Source organism: Ambystoma mexicanum, chromosome 3q, assembly GCF_040938575.1.
Source record: "Ambystoma mexicanum isolate Mex_15411 chromosome 3q, UKY_AmexF1_1, whole genome shotgun sequence".
In the NCBI taxonomy this organism is placed as follows: Eukaryota; Metazoa; Chordata; class Amphibia; order Caudata; family Ambystomatidae; genus Ambystoma; species Ambystoma mexicanum.
This window is the reverse complement of record NC_090926.1, coordinates 874764425-874790866: the sequence shown is the minus strand read 5'-3', so window position 1 is coordinate 874790866 and position 26442 is coordinate 874764425. Positions and strand designations below refer to the sequence as shown.

At 43.6% G+C, this 26442-nt stretch overlaps 1 protein-coding gene across 5 annotated transcripts in view; it reads left to right on the top strand.

Moving 5' to 3' along the window:
- Window positions 1–26075, top strand: part of LOC138583065 (sterile alpha motif domain-containing protein 9-like) — a 275663-nt gene extending 249588 nt beyond the window's left edge. For 4 of the 5 annotated variants that reach the window (XM_069654983.1, XM_069654982.1, XM_069654980.1 and 1 more), the window contains 2 exons: window positions 18768–18808; window positions 18904–26075. In XM_069654983.1, the coding sequence (XP_069511084.1) occupies window positions 18805–18808; window positions 18904–23675 (4776 nt within the window). In that variant the 5' untranslated portion in view covers window positions 18768–18804 and the 3' untranslated portion in view covers window positions 23676–26075. The remainder of the gene's footprint in view (window positions 1–18767; window positions 18809–18903) is intronic. The other variant, XM_069654985.1, reaches the window with a different exon arrangement.
- Window positions 26076–26442: the final 367 nt, after the last annotated feature.

Sequence of the window (26442 nt, the reverse complement as noted above, 5' to 3'; positions counted from 1 at the left end):
CCATTTGTTTTCACTGGTTCAGCCTGTACCTTAATCGGTTCCCTTTGTGTTGGAAGCTTGCTCTTTGAAGTGGGTGCCCCCATTTTCACACATATTAGTTATGCTCCAGCCAAGGGTGATTGATTTTCCTTGGAGTCCCTGCTTTCAGAGCCAGCAGGTCTGGCGAACACTGAATTTCGATGCCTTTAACAGCACATTTTTATTGCGGGTGGTCATTACATGGGAAATGTGACATCCAGGCTGGAAGTGGGATTTTGCTTTTGTGAAGTTATGCCCACCGTCAGAAACAGGGTCTGCCATGGGCTGATATTTTCCATGAACACAAAGTGGCTCTTCAAATGTCACTGGAGTTTTGTTGGTGAAACATAATGTACAATGCTTTTGTCAACCCACAAATCATGTTTCGCTTTCCTGACATTATTCTGTGAGCAGTGATATTTTTTCACTTTTGCAAGCCGTTTTTATCTGTACACACATGTGCAAGTCGTTTTTGTTTTCAATGTTTAAAAATCCTGTTTTCCATGTGACCGGGATCTTAGATTCCTCCTTCTTTTGTAAATTAAAATGCTGCTTGTGCATTGGAAATGACAGGTAGGCCCACTTTCCACATGGCTCTTTAACATTACATCATCCACATAGGCCAGTCATCAGGCAAATCAGGCAAGGCCTTATGTAGGAAGATGTTGAAATTAACTCATTGCCAGTGTTTGTATCCAAAGGGGGTTCGGGTCCATGTGTACTGCTGCCCCCAAAGGTAAATACAAGCTTGTACTGGTCTTCCCTACTCATGGGTACTGTCCAGCAACCGTTGGTCAGGTCAATGGCGTTGTACAACTTTGACCCTTGGATCTGGGCCAGTACCTGATAGATGTAGGGAACGGGCCATCTTGACATGTGGACCCGTTTGTTCAACTCCCTCAGGTCTGTACATAGTCTCCATTGGCCGTTTGGTTTGAAGATCCCCAGTACCGGGTTGTTGAAGGTACTGTGGATTGGACGAATTATCCCACAGGATTCTAAATTCTTAATAATCTCTGTGAGTGACTCCATGGATGCGATAGGTAACCAGTATTTTTTCACAAATACAGGAGCCATCTCAGGTTCAGTGGGAATGGTGGTTGAATTAATGGATGTGCGTCCACAGTCATATGAGTCCACTGAAAAGATATCTTGGAATTCCAGGAAGACCTGTTTTAGCTTTTGTCTTTGCTCCTCTGTCTTACAGGCATCAGTCAGATTGAACCTTTCCTCGACCATCTGCTTCAAACATGGAAAGACCTTGGGCTTGACAATTTCAGCGGTATCCTCCAGTTGGGTGGAGAGATCTCTTTTGATGGTGTTGACCTGGACAGGGGATTCGAGGTAGTGGTCCTTGACTCTGAACACTACCTCCTCCCTCCTAATGTCACAGGTCACCTCTTCCACACCGTTGGGGCAGGAAGAGTACAGCAGGAAATTCCCCCCATGCCTAGTAAGAATCTTTTCTGGAGGAATACCGTCACTTATGTCGAAACAGTCGTTTGGGATTGGTCCCATGATTTCATTACCTAAATCGATAGAATAATGTTGGGCATCAACCGTCATTCCAATAAAGGTGTCTGCACCCAAAGTGATTCTTCGAGGGTAACTGTTATCCACCAATATCCGAATGGTGTTGTGTTGTAGGTCTACTAGAGGTGTCGGATTTAAATATAATCCTTGTTGTTGGAGATGGGAATTTAGATTTATATATCCGTACTGTTGTTTGAGGATCTGTCGTCGCTTAATTTTGAGGGGAAGAGTGAATTGTCACACCTGTCCTGGGATAGTAACCTCTTCTTGCACTTGAACTTCAACTGCATAAGGCAACAATTGAGCTGACCGGAATGCTTTTTCAATGTTGTCAAAAGCCCCCAGTTGGGACCAGGCTTTATTATTAATTAGGTGCAAATTGATTGCGAATCAGTTGAGAATGTCACTTCCCAAATAAAAGGTGGAAGGGACATCTCTCACGACCCATCAATTATGGTCTATGCTTTTGTTGCCAATGGAAATCCTTAGCATACACCTGCTATGCAGGAGATGTTTGGAATTTGGGGTTTCCAGTCCTACTTCCCATTTGTCAATCAAATAAAGGTGGGAATGGTCTGATCTTTTGGGATTTTCCTGGATATTTCTTCGCTGATGAAGTTCCTTCCATTATTCAGGCATACCCTGGCGAGACTGGTTCCTCCCCCTCATTGAACTGAATGGGGAAAAACAACTGCTTGCCCTTTTTCTGAATGTCCGTCAGACTATGAGCGGATTCTTCTTTGTCTGGCTTCATGAGACTCGATGTTTCTGCTGATTGTGGACTGGTGTAAAATTTTAGGGTGTTGCCTTCCAGTGTGGATTGCCACTTAAAACTGGGAGGAAAGTTGATTTTCAAGAATGGAGTTTTGTTCTACAGAGATGACGGTGATGTCTGGGACTTGGTTATTTTTAAAATGGAAATCTACATTCTCGGAGTGTTGATCAATGATGTGACACGTACCATTCAGGTTTACATAATTGTTACTCATTTTTAATTTGATAGGGCGGTTAGTCTGGTTTCAGAGGACCTTGTTTACACAGTCGATCAGAGGTGATAACCATCTCAGGAGATCGTTCTCCAGTAAACAAGGTGTGCCCTCTGGAGTCACAATGATCACCAGATGTTTCAGCCGGTGGCAGACAATTTTTATGTCCAGATCAGCAGTCCCTTCGACAGAAATATCATTCCCATCGAAATGTTTGAGTTATCTGGGAAGTGGGGTGAGTGGAATTTGGTGGCACTCCTCCGTCCTGAGTTTAGTTGATCAAAGGCCCTTTTTGACAGGAGGGCGGCTTGGGATCTAGTATCCACCAGAGCTGATAATTCACACTGACCTATAACATCAGCCTTCTTTCTCTTCCAAGGTACAAAGAAAGTGTGAAGTTAGTTGACAGCCCAGTGGTCATTTTCTTAATATGGAACTCCAACACTGTGTGATCTTAGGCAGTTTTATGTGTCGGATTTGGGGAATCTGTGAGTTGTGACTTTTTTTTTTTTTTTTTTTACAAAGTGAGTTGTTGCAGAATCCTCCTTTTCCCCGGTTCCTTGTCTGTCCCCTGTTACTTGGCAACAGTTCTCAGAACCTGTTTGGAGAAAGCACACCCCCTTCCGTTTCACTTCTGTTTGGCTCACATGTTTAGGGTTGAATAGTTTCTGGTTCTGGGTCATTCTCCATACTTATCCTGTCCCACTCAGGGTCCTTTGGGAACCATCTTTCTTTGGGAGGGATCCCCCCGTTTTTGGAAAGAGGAGGTCTGCTTACCTGAATCCTCCAGGGATTCTTCTCTTTCAAAGGGGATAATCCAGAGTTCCTCCACAAAGTGGGTCCTTCTTTGGCCTCTCCTACTTACTTACCCTTTGCTCTTTGGGTTCAAACATTTTGGGGGAAGAAGAGACGCTTTCAGGTTGTGAGATTTTTAGGGGTTCTGTTTGGGTGAGAAATGAAGCTTCCTCAAGGGCTTGGCATCTCCCCTCCACCCGGTCCCCTTCCTCCGGAACCTGTAGTGTCTGTGGGTTTCCCCTGTCACTTCCCCCCTGGGGCATCAGACCCGGGTGTTGGTGAATTCTGGGAAGCAGGGTTAGATTGAGCATTGGACTGAGCCCTTAGCATGCGTCCCAGATCATTGGTCAGTTTCTGGACCTGTCGCTCCTGTTGCAAGACCTTGTCTGGGTGGTAGGGAGTCTCAAGTCATACCTCTGCTGCTCCTGAAAGGGGTAACTGTCTCTCCTCCCGGTGTAGCTCAGGTACTGGAAATTCCCCCCATCATTTTCCATCCTGAATCTCCCTTCTCCCGGGTTCAGGGATCTATAGTCCTGGAACCGGGGAGAGAGAGGAGGATTGTTTTGGAAGTTCTGGTTTGGGGGATATCTGGGAAAAAAAGTTCAGATTGGGAGGTGGAGTGATACTTCTCTCCTGAGCGAAGTTTGGAGGGAAGCTTCCCGGGGCAGTACTTACCTGATTAGTTCCCCCGCTCTTGGGCTGGGGGAGTGTATACATACCCATGCTTGGTTTAGTACCCTTTTACCTAGGACTTATATAGGTGGCAGGGTCAGAGGGATCATTGTTCTGGGCTCCCGCCTGACCTACCATTCAATTGGGCCGGGTTGGGGGGGGGGCTCCCTTCTACTTTCTATTTGGCTTGTTGGCAGGAGGGTTACTTTTAGGTCCCCCCCACGTCTCCAGATCCAATAGAGGGGTCGCTTTTACCTCTGCCACCTTAGCAGGGGTGTTAGATGGTTTGGGGGTTTTGGTGGTATTTTTATTTTCAGCAGGCTTTTGGGCATCATAAATCCTGGTGGCCTGCTCCATCACCCAATCCAGGGTCCTCTGCTTGTGAAAGTCACGCAGGAACTGAGTCATTATGTATTCAGTGAGAGCATGGAAATATTAATTTATAAACTCCCTACTATTTGTGTTCACCCGCCGGGAAGTCTGAGCAAATGCGCGCTTTAGCTCCTGCACAAACTCCCTAGGCGCCTGATCTTCCCCACACTGCAAGTTATATGCAGCCTTACGGGTCTCTTTTGGGTTCCTATTGGTGGAATTTTATTTCAATATGTCTGCCTTACAAGTGGACCATTTATGATGATCCTGGTCCTCCAGTCCTGCAAATAAACTGGAGTACTCAAGTGAGAACGTCCATTTAGCAAATGCTATACTTTCTTTTATTTTTTATTATTATTTAGTTGTTTTGGCTGTGGAAAAAAAAAATCTAACCTTTCAACATTTTACATTTTACAAATTCTTAGACAAACAGAAATAAAATTAATATTTTAAAAATTTCTAAAACCACAAAAAATAAAATGAACTCAAATAATTATTTTCTTAGATACATTAAAATACTTTTGATTAGTCAGTTGTTAATTCATAAGGCATTAATCATTTTAAAAATAAATTCTGTATGAATGAGTATAAATAGAGTGACATGGGCATCTAAAAATTCATAATCTAGGTAGAGATGGAGGCACTTTGCACATGCAGTCCTGGTGAAATTTCCTGAAATTTTAAGGCATTTAGGTAGTTAATTGTTGCGTATTGAACCGATTTTTTTTATTCGTGCGGAATAGTGTACGCCACAGTTAGTCATGCATGACATTGATGTGTCCTTCAAAAAAAGGCTTGAACAGTTTGCATCTCAGTGCTAGCAAATGCACACATTCAACTAATAAGTGCCGTAGAGTCTCTGGTCCAACTTGGCAGAACCGGCATTTTGCTTTCTCTTGAGGCAGCATGTTGCGTTTATATAAGAGATATGCTGTTGGACATAAGTGCAGTCTGAAGCGCAAAAACGCCAAGCGATGCTGAGAGTTGGGTGACGCTAGCAAGTATCGGGCTGTTTGACTATGTTTTTTCAATTTGAAAGGATTCTCTTGAAATTTTTTATAGTGTGTGCATTGAGCATATGTTTGAATCCAATCGTGCTCCCACATTTTTTGCTTAGCTTTACAAGGATTACTAATAAGCAATTGTGAGGATATATCTGCATCGCTAAGCAGTTTGAGTGCTCTCAGTCTCCATGTTCTTATGAATTCATCATGCACTTCTTCTGCAACATACGCTGCCATCAGTCGTGCTAGACCATTTTGCAAATGCTATACAATTCACATAATTCCTGATCTGGAATGATGCCATCATCTGCTCATAAAGTTCCAAGTGCTCCCATACAAAATACTTGCCATTCTTGTGATATGGGGTCAGGAAGTTCTTTATGGCTTTGATTTGTCTTGGGTCTTTAGCAAAACTCTTGCTCTGCTTCCCTGTCTTTTTTTCCTATGCACCCAGCCCATTCACCTTCATACTCAGAGCTGCTAGTGGTACTCCTTTCCCTGTCTTCTAGGCACTCCCTATCTCTATGACCACAGGGTCTGGACTCCTCTGACCTGTACCAAGTAAACTCTCCGGGTCACTCTCCCTGGAGTTCCTTTCAGGCCCAGGATAGAACGCAGTTTCCTCATCCCTCCTACCAGGGAGTCTGGGGAATTCCCCCTTTCCCCTGAATATACAGAGGTTTTTAGAATGCCCTTCCTAGGCTAAGAGTCTGGCTTTTCTCCTTCAGCGAAATGGGCAAGGTGGTCTCCTTGTAGTCGCATCTTCAGCCAATCTAACTCCCTGACTTTCTCCTCATAAGAGTTTGCATGGTCTGAAGTACTTACCATATTATTCCTTACTTCCCAGGACACAATGGTCTGACCACTTTCCCTTCTGTGTGGAAGAGATGAATACTCACCAATATCAGACAGGGACTGGCCTTCTTGATCAGTTGAGCTATGCCTGGGTAAGTCTATTGACTCATGTCACCCCGTTCTTGATAGGTGGCATGCATGAGGTCGGTTCCCATTTGCTCATGAGAGGTTGTAAATGACTGGCATGAGGCCCCTGTTGGGAAGGGCGCCTCACCTTGATCAGTGGGCCTTATCTCATATCCTGATTGGTCAGGGTGCCTCTGGTCCTGTTTATAATTTTCAATTTCCTTGGTGAGGCTCTCACACCTGTGTCTCTATTAATTTGTTGTTGGTAGTCAGAGAGCTGGCTTTTTAATTCTGACACTAAAGCCTGGTTAATCTCGTGCACCCTGCTCTGAGCTACCAGCCGATCCTTTGTTTGCTGCGCCTCCTGCTGAAGTGATTCATTTTCCGCCAGGAGACCAATCTCTTTCTCTTGTCCATCCCTACATTTTGCTGCCTCTAATAGTTCAGCTTCTATTTGCCTCACTCGCATTACAAGGTAATTCCTTTCTTCTCTAATTCTGGTCAGTTCCTGAGACCGACTGTTCCTTTTCTACCTCCATTTCCAACTGCTTTATCCTCTGTAACAGCTTTATCTGCTGTTATCCTTATTCAAGAGGTCTTTTTCTTGAGCCAGCTGCGTCCTCTGTTGCATCACAGTACCTATCTGCTGATGTATCTGATCAAAGTCATTTTGGGAATCAACCCCTTAGATAATTAATTTACTATTTTCAGTTTTCAATTGTTTTATTTCTGATTGGAATGCGAAAGTGTCGTCCCAAAACGACTCTTATGAGCAGCCTGGTCATTTAGCTTCTGTTACAGTGTGCTTAGAGTTTCTACACACTCTTTTTGTGCATTTTGCAGTGCACAAAACTGTGTCACGCTCTGCACTCTTTTGCTGCAGTGTTTTTAACTCCAGCTTTAAATTGTTGAACAAGATCCTGGGCCTGTGACAGGTCTCCAGCCTGATTCATCCTACTAGCCTCACTATTTGGCAACACTCTTCTACTAAAACCAAATGAAAATGTAACTGATCAGTTAGCCGAGCCATATGTATCTCTTCATCACGAGCAGTTGTGGTCATATAAAATGCCTCAAGTGCTGTGTGCAATATCGCAGCCTCAAGCCAAATATCATTGCTTACTGAGGTAACCTCCCGCACAATTCTGGTTTGAAAGTTTCCTGCATCGCCCTCAACCCATTTTCCTTTGAGAAATAATTTAGTTAGGAGATGCTTCCTGGCTTCCCCAATTTGTAAAGTAGTGATTTTCACAATTGGTCTATTGCACTTTATGCAGGTGCAAACTCACCCTGTTCCTGCTTGGTTTCCTCACTCAAATAAATTCTTGCACACTGTTAACTTTCTACCTATAGACCTCCCTGGAACTCAGGAGTCAAGTCCTAGCAGCACTTAAACAAAACAAAGATGACTTTCCCTCCACCTTAATGCAATTGCATAAAAACGAATAGACTGTCACAATGTACTTGTCATGGGTCAGGAATAGGAAGCTAAACCCCGGACGAGCCCCCACTTTTTAACGGTTTATTGAGCAGCCACCCTCAGCACAGGGAATTCCTTCTTTCCCCGCTCAAGTGGTTATTCAACAAACTGTTTAACAGATTCTTTTTTTTAGCCCTATATTGGACATATATTCCCCTTGGATCCCTCTCCCCTGAGCTAACAATGAGCCAAAAAAACACTTTATCCGTGGCACAACACAATCAACTTCTCTCAGCATAAATAAATCACAAAAATGAATAAAAAAGAACACAATGGGCCTCATTATGAGGAGGGCGGTAAGGGGTTAACGGTGCAGGTAAAGGTGCCGGAGCCATTAACCCCTTACCACCCTATTACGAGGTCCGCTTGCGGGACACGCTCAGGACGCCTGGTTTTACCAGACGTCCTTAGCGGGTCCCGCGAGCGGCCCAGCATGCTAACAACGTGCCAGTCATTAACGGGACCGTTGTTAGCATGCTCCCCATTCCTATTGAGCCCTATGGGGGCTCAAATGGGAATGGGGATGGACCGACCTTGGAGGGCCCGGTATTTCCCCATTCAGGGAACACGGACCAGAGTTTGGAGGCAGCCATGCCCTTATTAAGATTGACCATTATTCATTATTAAGGGCATGGCTGCCTCCAAACTCGTAATGAGGCCCAATAACAATTGTACACTTTCTGGCAATTTCACTTCACAAAATAATTACACTGATCAATAATATAGTTTTGCCCAAACCTTTGGTTTAAAACAAACGCAGGGTGATTTATCGCTTTGTTTTCAGACCTACCCTTGCTTTTATCTATGTTGGGAAGTCAGACCGAAAAATTGGAATGCTTTGGGGAATTTTGGATTTTGTTAATTTAGAATGTTAACAAAATTCACCCCGTAGTATTCTGCCAAATGGAGAATTAATTAAATTAATATTTTTGGTTACATAGGCTAAGGATCTGCACAGTTCTGCCCCCCTCTCCCCCCACCCACTATAAAGGCAAGAAGGCTCCCCCACCTTTTGGGTTTTCAGGGCTTAGTTCTACTTACATAGCATGCCTCTGTTTGAGGTCCAGGAACGCCAGCTGCATCTCAGGACACTCTGGAAAGATAGGGCGGGGGTCTGGTCACTCCACTCTCAAAGATGGCCTACCACTCTCCACCACAGGACCCAGTCAGCTTTGAGGCCTTCTTAGAAATAGACAGCTCCACCCAGATGCACTCTCTGCAATTTCCTCTGGTGTCTCCTTACAGCTGTCAGATGGTAAGTTTCAGCAGCCTTCTTGGTGGCCTTTCTCCTTTTTCTGTCTCCCTGTTTTTTTTGTCTGTCCTATTGCAGTTCCCCTTATATAACAGAAATGACATCACCAATTTTACAATCTTGGGGAAGTACCCTGCAATAATCCCTGCAATAATAAGCCACTAGGATTGCACAGTTACCCCTCTCTCTCCTCCCAACCCAGCCTCCAAGTCAGGATTGGTTTAGGGGTCTGGAGCAACATATGGCAATTGCTATTTGTAATCGCTGCTTTGCTCACCTTTCAACTTTTTGGCAAAAACTTGTTATGTATCACAACTTCATGATTTTTATCACAACTTCATGATTTTACTAGCAACTGCCATACTAAACAGATTTTCTGTTTTAGCTGATCATGGAGAATTAGATAAGCCGGCCACCAAATCCGTACGATGTAGCATGGCCATGTGGCACATTTCTGCCATTTCCATAAAGAGCACAACAGTTATGAATATCTAAGTTATTAGGCATATCCCTAATTGCATTTTCTACCCGCTCGCCAACTCTCACATTTGGAACATGTTCAGATCAGCCAGAAACCTAGTCTGACTGGCCCTTACAGTTCCCAGAGTCACAGGTAGATGCATTTTATATCCCCAAAATCGCCTAGAAATTACATAGAAAATGGTACAAAAATGAAATCAATCCACATTAAGGTTGCTGGGAAAAAGACATAAATGATGATAGTCCTTTTAACTTAATTGTGAATCATCCTGTGGGACAAATGTCAATTTCTGCTTCCGGCCATTTGTTTTCACTGGGTCAGCATGTACCTTAATCAGTCTCCTTTGTGTTGGAAGCTTTGAAGTGAGTGTCCCTGTTTTCACACATTAGTCATGCTCCAGCCAAGGGTGATTTTCCTTATAGTGCCTGCTGTCAGAGCCAGCAGGTCTGGAGAAGACTGAATTGTGACACCTTTAACAGCACATGTTTACTGCGAGTCGTCATTAGATGGGGGTTGTGACATCTAGGCTGGAAGTGGGAGTTTTTCTTTGTGAAGTTTTACCCACCGCCAAAAACGGGGTCTGCCTTGGGTTGACATTTTCCATGAAGACAAAGTGGCTCTTCAGATGTCAGTGGAGTTTTGTAGGTGAAACATAATATACACTGCTTTTGTCAATCCACGCATGTTTTGTTTTCCTGACAATTTTCTGTGAGCAGTGATATTTTTTCACTTTTGCTTTTGAAAGCTGTTTTTATTCGCACGCACATGTGCAGGCTGTTTTTGTTTTCAATGTTTAAAAATCCTGTTTTTCATGTGACAAGGATATTTTATTCTACCTTCTTTTGTAAATTAAAATGCTGCTTGTCCATTGGTAATGACAAGTAGGCCCCTTTCCAGAGGGCTCTAACTTTACTTGAAAAACAAAAACAAAAGCCAGGCCGTTTTTGTTTCAGTGTTTAAAATCTTGCTATTCATGTTAAAGGGGCTTCGGTTTGGGGCCTTTAAATGCACCCCACATGACACAGCCTCACTAAGTCCTTATTCGATGTCTGCATTAGTCCATCGTCAATTCAAATGCCCCCACCGTTCCAATCACATGACTCAGAACCTTCTGAAAATGTTCAGGCCCAGCAGCAACCTGAAGTTCCCCACCTCCTTTCTCACATTGCAGTACCTTTTGAGTCCCATGCTCCCATACAGTTATCTCCATTATATCGGTGGCCAGACCTTGTGACACCTCCCGTTGCCAAATCCTCAGAATGAATTCTCATTATCCAATGCCTGCCACCCACTGCTGCCCTAGCCTACTATACGCATACCATCAGCTCTACTAACCGAGACCTCTTGCAGCTGTACAGCAACCCTAAAGGAAGTGGGGTCATATTGCTGTTTATTTGTTCAAAAGGCGTACTATGATAACGAGTCCATGCTGAAACAATCCTCTATAGCTACAAATAGGATAGAAGAGTAGAAATGCACAGATAAGCCAGAGTAAGAAAACCCCTCGCCGAACCCATCAACGCAACAAAAGGCCGCCAGGACTGAGGGCCCCTGTAACAGGGGCGTGTGCCTCCTCAAGCGACCCAGCATATAACGGGGCTGATACCAAGGGGACATCCCGCAACATCCTACCTGAACCAAGGACCCAACAGGCCGCACAGACTACTCACGATTGGGAAAGGGCCCCCCCCTCACAATGAGAACTGCTTGTGCCACGCTAAACTCCTCAGGGTGAGGAGAGGGGAGACGCATTGCCATAAATAAGTAACTGAGGCAAGTACTGCATCCAAGTGAACTCAAGGCCAGGTACTTTTCATGGATAAAACGGAGAAAAAAAAATGCTGGGATTGCGCTCATTGGGCGACGGGGCAGCCGCTGCAGAGGGGACACAGGAAGCGGAGCCCCCCATGCCCCAGGGGCCTGGCAGAGATTGCTGCATAAGACGCGGGTCGGCGACTTCGCTGGCCTGAGGACGGACGCCAGCCGTGATAGGCTTCGGCACGGCCCAGGGAGACTGCCCTGCCCCTGCCCCAGAACTCCCCCCACAGACCATAGGGGCCCCCGCGGAGCGGACGGCCCTTCACCACAGAGTCTGACTGGGAGGGGGCGCCTCCCTTCCCCCCCCTCTCCCGAAAGACCCAGGAGGACATAGGGCCTACATAAACAGTACGACAGACAGAGGGGCAGTGGTATATTACCCCGAAAAGTAGGTGGTGGCCCCTGGGTTCACCCCCAGGGCGTGTGCCCGCCTAAAACAACCAGGAGTGAGCGGCAGGTGGGGACTCGCCTGAAACAACGTTATTATTGCTGTCCCGAACCACCTGTCCCCATTGGCACAACGGAGCAGTACACCTAACAACGTACACCACGGGATCTGGCTAGGAGGGTTTGCCGCCCGATCCCCAAAAACGGCTTGGCACAAGGCAACAACAAAAGCAGATGGACTTGGGATAGTGGGATCATCCACGATAATAAGCCTGATTAACCCCCTACTGCATCGACACGGCAAGGGCAACACAAGAAATAAAACTTGCCGAGGCAAGGTACACTACGGCGGAGGGCAAGCCCCGTGTTCTGGATACGTGGGAGGACACAGCCCATTCCAGCAATATACATTTATAGGAGCGAGGTACTGGGCACCCGGCGACGCAGGAGCAACATCCATGCAGAGCAACTCAGATGCTGGGCGCCAGATCCAAAACGGGCACATCCAGAGCAAAAACTCCGGTGAGATCCCAGGAAGGGCAAATTGAGAAGTGCTGGCGGCAGAGGCGACAAACACATGCAGAATCACCATCCCCTCCCCCGGGGCCGACTCCTGCAGTAAAGAACCTCCCAACTGGCATAATGGCAACGGACAAGGATGAACTCTTAAATTGCTTGAAAGGCATGGAGGCCAGAATGACCAAAGCTTTCCAGAATCAAATGGAACAATTAAGGGAGGACCTGAAATCATCCATCCAGGAGGTCAATAAAGAAATGGCGGAGATGGGTGAAAGAGTGGACATAGTCGAAAGGGGCCTCTCGAATGTCACAGAAGAAACAAACCAAAATAGCTTGCTACTGGACCAGTTGGCGACCGCAACAAACAACTTAGAACTCCAGGCGGAGGATTTGGAAAATCGTTCAAGGAGATCCAATATTAGGGTCAAGGGCCTGGCGGAATCGGTACAGGACAAGGATCTGAAAGATACCATGCAACTCTGCTTCAGCAGCCTGCTAGCAGATGTCCAACCGGAGACGATCGGCTTCAACAGGATACACCGCGTGGGCCCAATACGCAATGAACCAGGGTCGAGACCCAGAGATGTCTTGATAGCAATGACGTCGTATGGTCTGAAAGAGGAGGTGCTACGATCGGCAAGAACAAACGGAGACCTTACGATTAATGGGTCCCGTATACAGTTGTACCAGGACCTGGCCCTGATTACTCTCCACAAAAGAAGGCTAATGCAACCTGTTACGAAGGACTTCAAACACAGAAAATCCTTTATAGATGGACATACACGTTTGGCCTGTCGTTTACATAGGAAGGAAAACAGAGGAGAATCAGGAATTGCGCAGAGGGCCTGGCGTTGCTGCACCTGGAGGATGAGCAGCCAGAGGCATCTGTCCGCCCACGCACAAACATGAACGGCCCATCTAGCAAACCATGGGAATGGTTAACGGAGCGAAAGCAAAGATGAGGGAGGAGAGGAAGACCCGGAAGCTCACAGCCGGCTCATGACATGGAACGGAGAGGCCCAAAAGATCCAGACTCGGCCCATCACACGGACAACGAGTAAAGTGTTAACCAAATGTGAGAAAACAGCACGGCAGAATGGAACCGCCTGCATGGAGGTAGGAGGTCATAACTCTTGGAAACAGGGTCAGGTAATACAATTGCTGACTATTATGAACTGGGGAAGGGTCGGAGGCCCTAAGACCGCGGTGACCAGCGGGGGGCCCCTTGGGAGCCCAGGCCTCATGCACCCCCAGGATTGGGAGGGGGGTGGGTAATGGAGGGAACTGGAACGAAAGACAGGAAAGCAGGGAACCAAAAGTCCGGGAAGGAAAAGGAGTCAGCTCCACAAGTGTATGAAACAGAAGCAAGAACAGGCAGAGTAAGCTATAGCGAACGAGAACATAGGGACCCACAGGCAGACAATCTCCACCTAGGGAGTAATGGAAGAAGTGAACATTGTCTCGATTAATGTCCAGGGGTTAAACTCCCCCACTAAAAGGCGTTCGATTTTAGATAGATTGGAAGCCATGCAATCAAAGATAGCGATCTTACAGGAGACGCATCTGCTCCAGAAAGATGAAAAAAGGATGCGGAGCAGAACATACCCTCTTCAGTTTTTCGCCTCAAGCCAAACAAAAACAAAAGGGGTGGCAAACCTATGTAGCAGAGACTTAGACTTTCGCAAACAACAAACACTGAAGGATCAGGAAGGTAGATACCTGGGGGTGAAGGGTACTGTTAATGGTCAATTGTATACAATACTAGCACTCTACGCCCCCAATGAAAAACGGGACCAGTACATCCCTAAATGACTCCAGAAGGTGGGAGGATGGTGCGAAGGCCGAGTGATAATAGGAGGGGATTTTAATTGTGTAATGGACCCACAATTGGACAAAACACCCCCAACCACAGCAGATCAGCGAAACAGACAGGCCCTTGGAAAGCTTTTCAGAGATTTGGATGTGATAGAAACGTGGCGATTTTTCCACCCGGACACCCGAGAATACACACACTACTCAGCAGTGGACAGGGGTTACTCTAGAATAGACATGATCCTGGTGTCCTCTACATTGATCCCCTATGTCAAAAAAATAGAAATCGGAGTCCAATACCTCTCCGACCACGCCCCAGTCGTGACCTGCATAAAACTGCAAAGGACAATACATAGACCCCGACCACAATGGAGGCTAAATGAAACAATCCTAAGGGATATTGCACTTAGGGCACATATGGAAGAAGCCATAGGGAACTATTTCCTTGAAAATGACAATGGAGAGGTGGACTGGTGGGTGGTTTGGGATGCGGGGAAAGCAGTAATTGGGGGGGAATTCATAGCACAAGCAACGCAATACTATAGGGAGCGAGCCCTTATAACGCGCAAATTAGAAGAAGAGGTTAGAAATGCTGAAAAGCTCCATAAGACCCGTCAGACGCCCAGAGACCTTAAAAAGGCTAGAGCCAAACTAGAAAACCATACCGCAGATAGAATGGCGCAAATACTGCTAAACACGAAACAATCATATTACATACACGGAGGAAAGCGAGCAAATACTTGGCAGCTAAAATACGCAAACAGAAGGCACAAAATTATATCACCAGGCTAAGAAATAGTAGAGGGGAACTGCAGACGGGAGAAGAGGATAAACTAGAAACGATGGTCCACTTTCATAAAAAACTGCTGATTAGCGAAAAAACCTGAATGCAACAGAACAGGAGTCATATTTGTCAGCCGTAAAACTGCCACAGATATCGGAACAACAAAAAGGAAAATTGGGGGAACCCATCACAATACAGGAAGTGTGTGATGCGATAGCAGCACTACCCAGGGGAAAGGCACCAGGCCCCAACGGACTAGGGAATGGGTTTTACAAAATATTCCAGACACAATCGGCAACTCCCCTCACTCGCTTTTTCAATCTAATCAGGGATAGGGGAGCAGTTTCAAAGGATATGGGACACTCGACCATGATATTACCCCTAAAACCTTGGAGAGACCCAGTAGAATGCACCAGTTACCGCCCCATAGCTCTCCTCAACACAGATGCAAAACTGTATGCGAAAATACTGGCGAATCGATTGGCAGCAGTACTGCCCGAGATAATACACGCAGACCAGTCAGGCTTCGTAAGGGGGAGACATACGCAGGATAATGTCCGGCGCGTAATTGACATAATAGACTGGGGGGACAGGGGGGCCCAAAAATTCTTGATCGCCGCATTAGATGCCATACGAGCATTCGACAGCATAGATTGGAGGTACCTAAAACTGATATTGGAGGGTTTTGGCTGTGGACCGATATTCACCAAAATGGTTCTGGCAAATTACCAGCACCCATCTACGCAACTAATGGTGAATGGCTACACCTCAGAAAGAATCAATATCCGGAGGGGTACTCAGCAGGGGTGCCCTCTATCCCCGCTCATATTTGCCATGGCAATGGAACCATTTGCCTGCAGAATAAGGGAAGACCCAGGAATTAGAGGGGTGTACACCGGGGAGATTCAAAACAAGATAGCCCTCTACGCAGATGATATCATGCTCTATATGGCAGACTCAAGACACACATTACCCAGAATAATCTGAGAACTGCAGAAGTTCGAAAAGACATCAGGGTTCACAATAAATTATTCAAAATCCAAAGCGCTGAATATAACCGAAGGTAGTGGGGACGCAGCTTTCCTGAAGGAGCATTATCCCCTGAAATGGTAAAAACAGTCCCTTGAATACCTAGGAATCCATATCACTAGAACCGTCAAGAATCTGCTCAAGGCAAACATTACACCCCTATGGAAGCGCCTGCAGGAAGACCTGCAGAGATGGGATGCCCAGGAATTGTCCTGGTTTGCTAGAATAGCGGCGATAAAGAAGACCCTGCTACCCAAAGTACTGTATGTAGTAAGCTCAGCCCCAGTGGTCATCCCCCAAAACAGATCCTCGAACTCCAAAAGGCGGTGCTTAAATTCATCTGGTGAAATAAGAAGCCGAGGATCCAAAAAAAGATCCTGATGCGGCCCACACTACTTGGGGGGCTGGGAGTCCCGGATATGGGGAGATACGTGTTAGCAGCCCAATTAGCACCAGCATTGAAATGGGCGGGTAAAGACCCTCTTCCAGGCTGGGGGAAAATAGAACAGACTGCGACAGATATCCCTTTGGGTAAGCTACCGTTCCTAAAAACAAAAGCAAGAGACACGGGAGGTATCCTATTAGCAGCCACTAAAACGACCCTACACAGCTGGGATAAGGCTATCCGTAACAGGGGGGTCAAATTAGGTCAGATTTCTCACCTGGCCTTCACAAAAGATTCTGGGAAGGCTGGAACGAAGCAGACACACTGTCCCTACAAGATATGTATCAGGACGACGCCACACTCACCTTCAAAGGATGTAAACATAGATTCGGCCTCGTCGAAAACCACAGATTTAAATATATTCAATTATGCCACTGGATCTCACACCCAGAGGTTAAAAGAGCAGGGTTACGACCCCCAGTGGGCCTAGAACTAACAATCCGGGAGGGGACACATGAAAAAGGGATCACTAGACTATACAAGCTACTGGATAAGGCGCAAACAGACGACTCCCTCCAGTACATGAAAGATTGGGAGCGGGACATAGGAGAGGAGATTACGCAGGAAGAATGGAGTCAAATCTGGAGGAGGGCGCACAAATTATCCAAATCCACGGCAATCAAAGAATCGGCATACAAACTATGTTACCGCTGGTATTTACCCCCAAGTAGAATACACAGAATGATCCCCACGTATACCCCCCAGAATGCTGGTGGCAGTGTGGAGAAAGAGGAGACATGTTCCATATGTGGTGGTCGTGCCAAAGGATAAAAATATACTGAAAAGAAATACTGAGCCTGATCAGGGACATAATGGGCGCACACCTACCATGGTCCCCGAAAGTCATTCTGCTGGGGGCAGTGTCAGAAGGGAACTATGCAGCCTCAGGGAACAGAGCAGCCCTCATAACCCACCTTCTGGCTGCAGCAAGGATGACAGTGGCCCAACGATGGAAGACAGTGGAGGGCCGTACAACTCCATGGTGGTGGGTGAAAGTGTGGGGAGTTATGGCAATGGAAAACATTTGCGCCACAAAATCAGGGTCATATCTGAAATTCTTAGCCATATGGAACCCACTCCAGGACTATGTGGGGGAGCGGGAGAATCAATACTTTAAACCCCGGGCTCTTAGAAACATCCACATCAGATAAAGGCTTCAGAAGATATGGCGAGGGGCTACCTCTTGGAACTGTTCTGGTTACAACCATGGTTTTGATTGGTTCAATTAATAAAAGGAAGGGGGGGCTTGTGGGGAGGAGGGAAGGGGTGGGGAAAAGTATGAAGACAATACTAGACTCTACAAGAAAGTTCAAGAGAGTTGAATAAAAGGTTCATGTTGATAACAATGTTCTTAACATATGTGGTGACGAAAGCTCAACTATTGTCTTAAGTTAAAAAATTAAAATAAAGTTGGTTAAAAAAAGGAAATGCACGAATTAAAAACATTCTTGTCAATCAAAGAAATATAGACCAATGGAATAAAATCAACTCTCACATCCCTCTCACCCCTGCCCCCTTTTGCACTTTATATACATCCAAGCACTTTATTAAACCCATCCATTTTACCTGTCACATTTTTAATGATTCATCTGGAAATGGCTCAATCCAGATTGGCCATTATTCCATTAGCATTGAATCTAAATGCTCACATTCATCAAAATGCAGCTGTTATTTGCAGTGAGCAGTAGTACACTTATGCTATAGCATTTTATTAAATTTGCAGTTTAAGATATACCTCTTACAAACAGTCTATTTTTGTAAGATGCTTAATTTCTACTGACATTTTCACCAGTGTGTTAGTTATCAGGCCCACATTGAGTGATGATATTGGACAAATCTAGATTTCTTCCATGCATCAATTGTTTCTATGGGGCATATACCTTTCTGATGGTACAGCTGTAGTTTGCAGCTCTGTTTATAATCTGAAGTATTGCAATATTACATGTGTTTTCGTACAGATGTGATTTTAAATCCAATGCCTGTTTATTGATTTTTCGGTTGTAATTTGCGATGTAAAAGATTGACCAAATATGTTTTTAAAATTCTTGATGAGGAAGTTCTCTCTGAACCCTCCTGAACGGTGGTTTCAGACTGGCTCACACAGGTTCGAATCCCAATCCTGTGCTTATAAACCACTCTCTAGTTTTAAGCGCTTTATAAAAGAACAATTATGATTATAATGGAAGGCAGATGGATTGCGAAGGGGTGATTGAAGCTTGTGGACACATTATTCTCATATGTTGTGGAAGTAATTCTGCTGGCTCCATATTCGGACAAACTAAGCCAATCAGAACATTCCATATCATGTAATTTAAAAAAATGATTGTTATTGTCTGTATTTGCCTAGATTTAATCACATCTTTCTGACTGCTTATGATGCCACTTAAGCAGAACACGTATACTTTTCATCTAAGTGGCTATGGCTAGTTAGAATTTCTAATAGAAGTTTTTTTTTTTAGGTCCTTCCTGTGAACTTTAAAAAGAAATCTTCTGAACATGGGTGTGTACTCATTTGTCTTGGACCAATTTTACATTTTGAAATACATGTTTTATTTACACTGATGATCTTCTCTTTATATATTTGTATGATTTTAGATGACAAACTAGCACCTTTGGATGAATGGGATGAAAGCCATGTGAGTTCCTGGTTGAAGAGCATACGGATTAAAAATGAATACATAGATAAACTGTGTGAAGAAGAAGTAACTGGGCCAGTTCTAAAAGAAATCGGTGAAGATTTTCTGAAAACGAAAATTGGGATGAAAGAAGGACAAATCCAACTCATTATAAAGAAAAGAAATGAACTTATATTGCAAAGTAAACATAGAAATACTGAGACATGTGCAGAACTTTCTGTTAAACAGGATTCTGAAACATCAAGTGATTCCCTGTCCCATAAAGCGTCTGTTGAAGGAGCTGCTTCTTCTATTATTGAGCACGTCAGTACAAGCGAAAAGAGAGGTGGTGATGCAGCAGATTGTCAAATAACTCAAAAAAACACAGCTGTCTACAAACCTGCAATTCCCGGCCACCAGAAAGAGGGCAAGAAGCAAGAAATTATACAATTAAAAAGAAATGAGGAGGGTCTAAAAAAGACAGCCCGCGATCCAAGGAAAGCCGAAGAAGCGTTGACGCTGAGTGAGTTTCGTCCATTTGGCAGTGATGGTCTTGATTTTAAATATGTGAAAAATAGAATCCTACAACCAGAAACCGGAATAATAGATTTGATAACTCCATGTCATGAATACAAATCATTTGCCACAGCTGCAGGATTGGACCGAACAAGAATGCAAGCAAAGTTTGCCTATGAAGTCCTCAGATTTGGTTGTGCATGTATGAATGTTCGGACAAATGGCACGATACACTTTGGAATTATGGACAGCGTGGAAAACAAGGGTTGGAAGCACGGACAAATAGTTGGTGTTCCTGTACATGACACAGATGTTTATGTTGATGCATTAGATTATATTGAAAAGTGTTTTAAGTCACCTGAACAAAGTTCTGCAAGGTTCTGCATTCACCCCCCAAAGTTTATAGAAGTGATTGAGAAAGACAGTGAAGAACAGACTTTTATTATTGAAGTTGACATTGAACCTCTTTATAATACAGTGAAAGGAAAGGTTTTTCAGGTAAGTTTACCAAAATTTAATGAAAATTCAAACAAGGTAAGCTATGAGAAGAAAACCATGTATCAGAGAGTTGGGACGAAGTCTGAACCTGTGAAGGATGAAGATAATGTTGCTTTCATTCAGGAATTGCAAGAGAGAGATTCTAGGAGAGAACAGTCTGAGTCAAAAACTACATCTTGTGTCGAAACACGGGAAGACCTTGGAAGAAAGTTATCGATTCTTTTAACTAACGGCAAGAAGTATATAGATGACTCGGTGTGGTACATACTAGTCACTAATAAATGTGAAACAGTTGATTTGCAGAACATTAACTTTTTAATGCGTATGAAAAAAATGTTCTGTGTTTTTGATTTCGATGCAGATTCAGAGTCATCAGGCCTATGCCTCAAGTACAAAGAGCACCATGCCACAATTCTCCATTCACTGAAAAGCTACTCTAATGAGAGTGGGATGAGCACAAGCGAATTAAAAAAGCATCTGAACTTATTTGCTCAAACCAGTTGGATATTTTGTAATGGGCGCAGTAATTACCCTGGAGATGACCAGTATTGTGATGAAGACACTTGGGTCAAAACAAAAAAGAAGCATTTAAAGAAAGCTGTATCGTTCATCTGTAATGAAATTCTGCCAAAGGGGTCTTTCATTGTACTTTTTTTGTTGCTATCGCCTGTGGAGAGACCAATTGTTGATACTTTCCATGAATTCTATGCAGAAATGAATGGAATTGATGACATCATTTGTATTTCAGAGTCCAAAGAAAATTATACGAAATGGGCAAGCCTAGCCCAGGCCTCTTGTAGCTCTAAAACACTTGATCAGATGAGTATTGTTGGGATGAAACTAAGCCATGTAGATGCTACTGTTCAAAACATGTCCCCCTTTTCCACTTATCCCACCAGGCGTTTGCCAGTTTCCACAAAGGGATTGTGTATACTTGCAACACCCGAAGAAGAGAGAATGTTTTCACTTGAGATATTATGTGTTGATGAATGTGATGATGTAAAATTGGATCTTTTGACTGGAGAGCAAATACTGGAAATAGAAAGCACGTTTTATCGAGGTGGAAAGGTTACCTGGAAGAACTTTTGGCTAGCAGACAAAAGAAAATGTGGCGAAGTTATAGAACGCGAGGCATGTGCAGAAGTTGACCACATTTTACGTGGGATTTTGCATGAAAACACGGTCAAGCTACCCGTAGCGCGAATAAAAATAGCTCATCAGCCGGGAAGTGGGGGAAGCACTGTTGCACGGCAAGTTCTTTGGAAAAAGAGGAAGGACCTGCGTTGTGCAGTGGTGAAGTCAACTTTTCCCATCGCAACGGTCTGTGAACATGCTGTTAGGCTCAGAGAATATGAAGAAAAAGACCCCCATCAATGCCTCTCAGTGCTTCTCCTAGTGGAAGACTGTGAAGAAGAATATATTGATGATTTGAAGCATGAATTGGCAGATGCTATGGTGTGTAAAAAAATTTATCATTCAAAACCCTGTTTTATTCTCATGAGCTGTAAGCGAGCAAACGACCCTGAAAAGCTTTGCAGAGCTTCCCCTTTGGAAACGGTGGCCATCACACATAAATTGAAAGGTGACGAAAAAAGGCTCTTTGCCAATAAAGCAGAAATACTCCGCCGCCAGTTTGAACCAGAGTTTATTATAACATTTGTTTTAATGAGTGAAGAGTTTAATGAGCAGTACGTCAGGGACTTTGTTGTCAATGTGCTGCAAGGCATTGACAATTCATTGCCTGTAACTCGTCTCATGAGATACGTCGCATTACTTAATTTCTATGTGCAAAATTCATACATCTCCTTATCGCACTGTGAAGCCTTCCTAGGACTGGGAGCACACACGGACGATTACCGAAACAGAATGAGACAGTACAACTTCAGAGCTTGTTTAAGTGAGCAAGCCAAACTACTTTTCATTGAGATAACAGAGACGACCACTTGGATTTCCTCTATTCACATAATACACCCACTTGTTGCAAAGGAAATTTTACAACAGCTCTCAGGAAATCGTCCTCAAAGTCAAATTGCTGCTGACCTCCTAGAGGAAAGAGTTCTCCTTGAACATAGATTCGGGAAGGATGACTTTTTAAAGTTTATCAGAGATCTGTTTCTGCGGCGCTACAAGAAAAGTAGAGGAGACAGCGTCGACAGCTTTTTTTCCCCACTTATTGTGCATATTTGTGATGTCGAAAGAAATTGTGAAAAGGCCATTGACCTTTTGAAAGCTGCCTACGAACGTTTTGGGAAAGATCCATTTTTTGCACAGCAGCTTGCAAGACTGAATTATTCCTATGAAAAATTTGAGGATGCAAAGAAATGGGCAGAACTAGCAAAATTACACTCCCCAGATGATTTATATATACTGCATACTGAAGGTCAGGTGTATAAAAAATGGTTTAATGTTTTAATGGACAAAAAGAGAAATGAACATACTCCTGCAGAAGTATTTACATTAATTGAACTTGCCATAAAAGCTATGGAGTGCTTCAGGGCATCAGAAAATGCTGCAAAATCAGATTTGGATTCTATGAACAACTCTGCATATTTTTCAGAGGCAGATGTTGGGTGCCGTCTATTGCAATTACTGTCTACAGTAGAAGGATTTCAGTCGAACAAAGAAAGCGAAAATGTTAAACTTGTGCATTACCTTCTTACCGATTATATTCCTGAAGAAATTCTGAAGCCTTGGTATAAGTTTCATAGCCACTTGAAAGGCTTGTACCATAATATTTATAATGCGCTTGAATACATTTCAGAAGACCTTAGCTATTTCCAGATGGATAAGAATGAAGAAGAACAGCAGCATAAGAAAGGTGAAGAGCAGGTGTACAGTCCTAGGAAGTGGCTGGCAAGGAAAACAGAGGTATTTGCTAAGTACTTTAGCTCACAATTCCTTTTGCACGATAATAGTGCAGAACAGGGGGCTCAGACTTCAGTATCTCGCTTAGTCAGGCAGATGCACATATATAGACATGGTGGTGGGTGTCTTACTACAATACTTTCTTTGCTCTCAGATCTCAAAGACGAACGATCAGCACGCAAATTAGAAGAAATAATAAACCTTTATCCTAAAGACGTGCAGAAGGAAAGCCTAGAAGACCTTGAGCTTGTCCACTACATTATGTGCCATGTTGCACTCTGTTGCGTGTCCCCAGCATCGCCTCAAATTTTGTCTTTTCAGAAACTTCGACACCTTAGCAGTAGATATTTTAAAAATAGAAAAACATATCCAGCAAGTGCCTATCTATTGCTTTCTCTACTTTATTGGCCCGATGATGTGTTAGACAGGGAGCCAAGTCAAGAAAAAGATGACATTTTGACACTAGCACTTCAAACGATGAGACGTTTGCACGACATAAAAATCAAAAATATCCCGGTTAGAAAGAAAAGAACCAATGTTCTCTTTTTCCTGAGTAAAGGTAGTGGACTTCAGAAGATTGTACACAGAAGCAAGATGGAAAAATTAATTGAAGGTCCACTTAATGAACGGGTGATGAAATGGCAAAAAGAGGATTTGTGGGAAATGGGCCAAGTCCACCAAGTGCTGAAGACTGTTCCTGGATGGACAGAAGACGGAAAAGTATTTGTGCATGGCCACTGCAAAAAGACAAAGATCTGCATTCTCCCTTTAAACCTCTCCTCAGTTCCTCATGGAAACGAAAATGTGACATTTTATTTAGGGTTTTCATTTACTGGTCCTGTGGCCTATAATATTCAGCTCACAAAATCATAATCTGCTCCAGATGTTTTAGAGATTTAAAATAATGAAATGAAGTAGACATTTTAAGAAATAATATTTTGTTTTATTTGAATGCTTCGCGTGAAAGTATTACAAATATGGCTGTTTTAACAGCTATGAATAAATATTTGTCACATGTATTTGATACAGTCATGAACAGCAATGGTTGTATACTCCATCTGTAATGTTGGCATGCAAAATTGTCCATTCAGTTTGGAAGATTGCTGTCCATTTCCTGTGCATTCTGGGAATTACAGAGTGCAAGGGTAAAACAGGACTAGACCAACATCTCCCTAATGGACATGGGCATGTTAGCTTGAATATATTGATCTCAAAGGACTAAGTGATAGCACTACTGACTAAAGTCATCTACATATCCCCAAATATGTGCACAGCATGGCCAGTGAATTACACACATCCATACTCTGCCCCATGTCTCCCATTGCTTCTGTGCAGAGCCTACCTCTGAGTGAGAGGGTCTCCTCAGATTCTGTAATTGGCCATCTCAGAATACATATCGGGGTGTCTGTTGCCATGATGACATGTTGACTTGGATGGCTTTGCAATGTAAACTGGCCTTAGAGCAACAACCATTTTCAAAAAGCCCATGAATCAGATTCACAATGCAATAGTCATTCTGTACAGACAGTATCCTGATTCCAGATATTTCTGGCATCTATTATCACAAAATGCCATTTAAAGCATGCATAAAATGAAATAGGAACAGTAATCAGGCAAATCAGTAATGACAGATTGAGGGTTCGATCATGCATTTCTGCTGAACAATAGTTGACTATATGTACACGCCTTTTATGACACTCTGGGAATGCATCAAACGCATATATAACCTTGCTCACCTGGCATAGTGACTCACACTGGGACCTGATGAGTCTTTGCTCCTCTTAACCCACATCCCTCCACTTCAGAAGAATATTGTAGCAATAGTGCCTCCACCTAGGTATGTTTTTTTAGGATACCATGCATAGGAACAAAACGGTTTTAAACACAAAAATGTTATTACGCAAAAAAGAACAATACTCCATTAGTTACTGTCCATTTTTGCCATGTATTTATCTTATGAATTTCATAACTTCTGCATATAGTAAAATGTTTACAAAGAGCAATTTATTCAGCAGTAGCACCTTCTCTGAAAGCATGTTTTCAGGAGTAAATAACTGAATTAGGTGAAATAATTTAGCATTTAACGAGTGAGAGTTATTATAAAACAGTCTATTTCTCTTCATCACATTAACCTGTTGAAAACCAGACCAGCGCATCTGGCCACATCGTTTCACAATATAGCATGAGGATGTATTGCCTGGGATTTCACAGCGCAGTGCTGCAGTCCCTGGATCCAATAATGTTGTGGCAACAAGAAACCTAATAATCCTGTCTGCCAGACCCCGTTCTAAATTAACATTATCAACAGTCAGTCATGTTTCTTTTTACTTTTCTATCCTATATGGTTTCATCAGGGTCCAGCTACAACTATGGGCTCATTATTCATCTGGCTTAATCCTTTCCCACTTGTGAAAGCCATACTGGTTAGATTCTAAGGGCGATGGTATTCAGCATATTTGACTCAAAGGCCTCTCTGGTGGGGCTATTCCCTTGTTAACAGTTAGGTCCATGGCTTTGGGATGGCTCCAGTTCTATTCTTACTCAGGGGCTGATTCACGTAATTTGTGCGCCAAAAAACGGGGATTTGTGCGCCATTTTGCCCGCAAATTCCTGCTTAACAAATGGGGATTTGCGGGCAGAATGGCGCACAAATCCCCGTTTTTCGGCGTACAGATTCCATGAATCAGCCCCTTAAATTTTGTCGTCTTCAGACTTCAACCTTGAGTTGACAGCTCCCAACAGTTGCTCTCTTCCAGTACCTCAGCACCCACACTGTTAATCACTTCAACATATTGTCTCATCTCCTCTCTGCCACCTGCTAATACTGAAACCGCCTGTCACAACTCCTTCCACACGGTGTGATATCTCCCTCTATGAGAATTGCAGAACACATGATGGGCTAAACAGATGAAAAGGAAAATTGGTGGCGGGGGGGAATCCTTTAGCACCTTTTGAAAAAAGTATATTTTTGTGTATTTTATTTGTATTTACTTCATGTATTTTTTCCTATTCATTGTTCATGTTGCTTGATTTTTATTATATATGTAATATCATTTGTCAAAAGGGTTTCAGGCCTACCAGCAATGAGCTGTGTTTGCACTTTAAGAAAAAAATGTATTTCATAAATTTGTCTTAAGCTTCTTCATTGGAAACCTGTTCATTACTGTAAGCACCTGTTCATGTATGTTGTGTCATGTACTTTTCAGTCTATAATTAAAGCAGAAGACTCTTCAGATGTGTAGCTGACATTAAAGCGAGAAACTTTTCAAGGTGCCTATTTCCAAGTTTCGAATTTAAAAGTTTCATATTTTCTAAAGCACCTTTTGCATTGAGGAAAGTGAGGGTAAAATGGCCATCTTTTAACTTTTTTGTGCACAGTTGATTGACCGTTCCTTGAAACTGCAAGCACCTGCTTATTTTTAACTTTAGACACAACTTCAAAGTTAAAATAACCTTTCAGCTTACTGCAAACTCATATGATGGGGTTGATTACACAGTGTATTACAGTGCAGAAGATGTTGCTGGTACTAATTTGCATGTAACCAAGTTCTCACACTTATTTTAAGTGGGGCAGAGCAGGAAAAGGTGTAAATGCAAAGCGTTATGCATTTATGCCTCTATTTCCCAATATGCCAGGTTT